Source organism: Hipposideros armiger, unplaced genomic scaffold, assembly GCF_001890085.2.
Source record: "Hipposideros armiger isolate ML-2016 unplaced genomic scaffold, ASM189008v1 scaffold_44, whole genome shotgun sequence".
NCBI classification, from domain to species: Eukaryota; Metazoa; Chordata; class Mammalia; order Chiroptera; family Hipposideridae; genus Hipposideros; species Hipposideros armiger.
In genome coordinates, this window is record NW_017731394.1 from 1,873,199 (window position 1) to 1,878,616 (window position 5,418).

At 42.8% G+C, this 5,418-nt stretch overlaps 2 protein-coding genes across 5 annotated transcripts in view; both read left to right on the top strand.

Moving 5' to 3' along the window:
• The window catches only part of KIAA1549L (KIAA1549 like), a 259,088-nt gene that overhangs the window by 231,226 nt on the left and 22,444 nt on the right, over positions 1-5,418 (top strand). The window lies entirely within an intron of this gene.
• On the top strand, positions 2,520-3,404 carry LOC109381151 (eukaryotic translation initiation factor 1A, X-chromosomal-like). Its single transcript, XM_019639561.1, has one exon. The coding sequence runs from the start codon at positions 2,719-2,721 to the stop codon at positions 3,151-3,153; it is 435 nt and encodes a 144-aa protein (XP_019495106.1). The 5' UTR covers positions 2,520-2,718; the 3' UTR covers positions 3,154-3,404.

Genomic DNA, 5,418 nt, shown 5'->3' on the forward strand with positions numbered 1-5,418 from the left:
GCAATGATAATACCAACATGGGCCAGTGAAGCAACGTCCTCCACAACTAGACTGAAGAACAAAACAACAGCAACTTGTCTGTTCCCCTTCCCCAAATTCCCAGCACTGTTCCCCTCCCCCAATTCCCCAATAAAATCTTTAAAAAAGAAAAAGACAAGAAAACCTTAAGAGCTCACTCAAGAGTGCGAGCTCTGAGAGCTAGCGGTTTGATTCCCAGCCCAAGCTGAGCTGCCGCTGAGCTGCCAACAGGTGGCAGGATGGCTCAGGTAAAATACATAAATAAAGACAAGAAAACCAAAACATCAGAAAGTTAAGTAACGTTCCTGGAGCATCTTTTTTGCCCTCACTTTAACTTCTCGGCACACATTTTAGATCTGACTTTGCTGTGGCGTTTGCCCTGCACAGCAGCAGCATGGCTGTGTCACCTTAGCAGTCCCTTATCTCTTGCTTTCGCCCTGAGGCTTCTCTGCCACTGTTCTGTGGGACGTCTGTGGGAGCCCATTCCACCTGCATAGATCTCAGAGTGCAAGGAAGTATCTGGGGCAACCCTTGTCTAACAGGTAGCTAGAGCTGATGCAGAAAACTTCGTTATACAATCCTAAATGCATTCTACATGGTTCCTTGGAGGGTCCCCAGTGTAAGCCACAGCAATTACTAATTAAGTCCCCGCCTTTGATTGGCTTTTCTTCCTTCCCCAATTTACTCATCCTAGGCCCCCATTCCTATTCTCTAGAATTATATTCCAAAATAAATTATCTGTATATAAACATAAGTCTCAGGCTCTATTTGGGTGGGGTGGGGGGGGAGCCTAAGCTAAGACATCGCCCAATGTCAGACATCTGTTAAATTGTGGAACCCAGGTAGGAGAATATCTATGTAAAATAATAGAACCAGGATATAAATACCTGTATATTTTAAATGGGCATATGTGTATGGAGGAGGAGTGTACACAAGCTCAGATAAGCTTAGGAGTGGAATAAGTATACCAAATGTTAATGGATTTTTGAAATTTTTTTCCCTCTTGCTTATCTGTATTTTCTAATTTTTCTGAAGTGACAATGTGTTTCCATAGGCCGCACCCCCCCTCCCCGCAAACCTTTATCTGAGGTTTCGCTTCCCACAGTTTCAGTTACCTGAGGTCAGTTGCGGTCCAAAAATATTAAATAGAAAATTCCAGGAATAAACAATTGATAAGTTTTAAATTGCATACCATTCTGAGTAACGTGATGAAATCTCGCACTGTCCCTCTCTGTCCCCTCTCAGGATGTGAATCATCCCTTTGTGAAGTGTATCCAAGCTCTGTATGCGCCCTACCCATGAGTCACTTAGCAGCCGTCTAGTTTATCACATGAGTTAGAGAGAGAGAGGCACTACATTCCCATAATTTTTATTACAGGATATTGTTATAATTGTTCTATTTATTATTAGTTATTGTTGTTAATCTCTTACTGTGCCTAATTTATAAATTAAACTTTATCAGAGGTATATATGTATAGGAAAAAACATAGTATATATAGAGCTCAGTACTACCTGCGATTTCAGGCATTCATTGGGGGTTTTGGAACATATCCCCCCAGATAAGGGGGGGGCTCCTGTACTTATGTATGTAATGGATGGAGAGCAGGATGGGAAATGGATCTGTGCTGATTTATCCCTGCAGAACTCTCAAGTTCTTTTAGCAGACAGTGGTAGCCATGGGCATTACTTGAAGTAATTGCGGATTAACTACTCCCCCACAACCTCACCATCACGTTATTACAAAAGCAAGCCTCAGACCAAAATCTGCCATGAAGACTTGCATTCATTAGCAAGTAAGCATGAGACAGTCCATGCAGCCTGCTCTGGAAGCTGATGAAGTTCCAGCTCTCTGCCCACTTAAATACTGCAGCTACTCCCTAAATGAAAGGTCCATTGGAGGAAGGCAGGAGAACGTTCTAGATAGTGGGTCTCAAACTTGAAATTGGTGGGCTTGTGAAGGCACAGATGGCTGAGCCCTGCCATTAGCTTTTGATTCAGTGTGCACCACACCTTGCGGTCAGTGAACTAGAGGTGGGGTTTTGTAACTCTTTCGGAAACTGGCATCAGACAACAAGCAATTCCCTAACCCATGGCTGGACCATTTAGTCTAGCATCTAGAGCGCCAACCCTTGGGGTGTGGACTATAGAACGCTCTAGATCAGCGGTTCTCAACCTTCCTAATGCCGCGACCCCTTAATACAGTTCCTCATGTTGTGGCGACCCCCAACCATAAAATTATTTTCGTTGCTACTCTATAACTGTAATTTTGCTACTGTTATGAATCGTAATGTAAATATCTTNACAGCCTACGCCGTCGCTGGCGACTCACGGCAGCCCAGCTCCAGGTTGAGCTGTTGTTCAGCATCTTAGCTGTGGAGGGCAGTGTCACTGGCCCACATATGTGGGATCTGAACCGGGGCCCTCTGGCATTCCAAGCCAGTTCTTAACCATCGCGCCACTCGGCCGGCCCTGTATCATCGTTTTTAATCCTTGTAAAAACCCTTGGAGGCAGGTCTTATTATCCTCATTTTAAAGACAAGAAAACCGATTAGCTTGTTGCAGATCCCCTGGGTGGAGTAGTAATACTGTCCGCACACGCAACCTGAAAGTGCTTGGTTTCACGGGCTCCAGGGAGTAGTCGCTGTTGTACGGGCATCACCAGAGAAGAATCGGAAACGCCAGGAGGCGACTTTCATAGACATGCCCAAGAATAAAGGTAAAGGAGGTAAAAACAGGCATAGAGGTAAGAATGAGAATGAATCTGAAAAAAGAGAATTAGTCTTTAAAGAGGATGGACAAGAGTATGCTCAAGTAATCAAAATGTTGGGAAATGGACGATTAGAAGCAATGTGCTTTGATGGTGTAAAGAGATTATGTCATATCAGAGGAAAATTGAGAAAAAAGGTTTGGATAAATACCTCAGACATTATATTGGTTGGCTTGCAAGACTATCAGGATAACAAAGCTGATGTAATTTTAAAGTATAATGCAGATGAAGCTAGAAGTCTGAAGGCATATGGCGAGCTTCCAGAACACGCTAAAATCAATGAAACAGATACATTTGGTCCTGGAGATGATGATGAAATCCAGTTTGATAATATCGGAGATGATGATGACGACATTGATGATATATAAATTGAAGTCAGAGTTTCTGAGTATTCTACAGTTTGGATTTTGGCCATCAACTGTTAAGAAGACTTCATTAAGCATGAATACAGTTTGTTAAGACACACTGGTTTATTTTAATTCTTAAAATATTTATTATATTTCTTTAAAAACTAATGATGCTTAGTTATCTTAAGTTAAATGTTAACACTTTATTGTTTTGATGTAACGGAACTTACGGATAAAAGACCACAATATCTGCTATTAAAACAATAGAAGAGGGCCGGCCGAGTGGTGCGATGGTTAAGAATTGGATTGGGACATCAGAGGGCCCCGGTTCGGATCCCACATATGAGGGCCAGTGACACTGCCCTTCACAGCTAAGATGCTGAACAACAGCTTAACCTGGAGCTGGGCTGCCATGAGTCGCTGGCGACGGTGTAGGCTGCAGCCCCTGTGGCAGTGGGTTGCCATGGGCTACCATATGTAGCCAGCAGNTGGGCTGCCATGAGTCGCTGGCGACGGTGTAGGCTGCAGCCCCTGTGGCAGTGGGTTGCCATGGGCTACCATATGTAGCCAGCAGCCAGCGTGAGCGGCCAGCAGCCACAGTGAGCGGCCGTCCAGAAGCTGGTGACTGATCTGCCTTGCCTGGGAAGAGCGCAATGATGGTGCCAACTTGGGCCAGTGAAGCAAGGTCCTCCACAACTAGACTGAAGAACAATATGACAGCAACTTGTCTGTTCCCCTTTCCCCAATTCCCCAGCACTGTTCCCATCCCCCCAATTCCCCAATAAAAATCTTAAAAAAAAAAACAATAGAAGAGAAGAAAGAAAATATGCATTAATAAAATAAATGCTTTTTAGGTAGTGGATATTTTGAATAAATTGCTTTATCATCATGGGCTGTGATAAGTCCTAGTTCCAACCAGTCTGTTTAGAGTGTCTGTATGTTCCAGTTATCTGAATGTTCTTGAGATTTTTTGTAAAATTTAAGGAAGACACAAATCTACATTTCAAGTCAAGAAAAGAAGCTATTTCCATATTGTGTAGCTGTATGTATTTTTATACTGTTTGATAACACTCTTTTCATCATTTGATGTTGCAACCATCAAAAAGCATTTCCAAACTAATAGCTTTTATACCATGGGTTTGAGTCTCAATTTTGAATTTATAAGATTTGTAGTTGCAAAAATTCAATGCTAGGTAATACCCAATTATCTTAACATTGGAAGTATTCATATGTTAGTTAACAATGTTTTTACTTAATGTGTAGAAAATTTCTTAAACAAGAGAACTTTTAATGGCAAAATAAATAGAATCGTTTTTACTGTGCAAAATATGTATTAAAATTTGTCATTTAATTGTCAAAAGTCATCTGCATTTGTAACCTATAGTTTTGGAGTTAATGCCCAATGAAATTATAATGTATAAATGAAAAACTAATTTCATAATGAATTCTATATCAATTAAGCCTTTATTAAGCTGTTGCTTAACTGGTATTGTGAGGACCCAGGCCCAGACCCTAGGCCAGACAAGCTATACCTTAGGCCAGACAGGCTCATCTTAGAGATAACCCCACCCTAAGGAATAAGAAAAAGTCATACTCCAACTGAGCATAGCAGAACCCCCTGTTAAAGTTGCCAGGATGCAGTTATAACTAACAGTAAAAGCTCTTCTTTGCAAGAATTAGGTTACAACAATAGATTATTTTACTGATAACTCATTTTCACACCTAGCTCAGGACATTTTACAAGAACTAACTGCTTTTTTGCTTCTGTACATTTGCTTATGCTCAAACTCCCGGAAGTCAAGCCCCTATAAAACTTCCACTCACCAAGACCTCGGGGCTGTTTTCTTACAGAGTGAGGCAGTTGCCAGGCTTGGCTGAATAAAGCTTTTGGAATGAAAAATAAAAAAGACAAGAAAACCTAGGCCAGCCGAGTGGTGCAGTTGATTAAGAGCTGGCTTGGGATGCCAGCTCTGAGCAGCAGGGCCCAAGTTCGGATCCCACATGGGGGCCAGTGACACTGCCCTCTACAGCTAAGATGGTGACCACAGCTCAACCTGGAGCTGGGCTGCTGCGAGTCGCCAGCGACGGCGTAGGCTGCAGCCCCTTGCTGCAGTGGGCTGCCATAAGCTACTGTGTGTGGTTGGCAGCCAGCGTGAAATGCCAAGAGCTGCTGTAAGCGGCCATCCAGTGACCGGTGACTGATCTGCCTCACCCGGGAAGAGCGCAATGATAATACCAACATGGGCCAGTGAAGCAACGTCCTCCACAACTAGACTGAAGAACAAA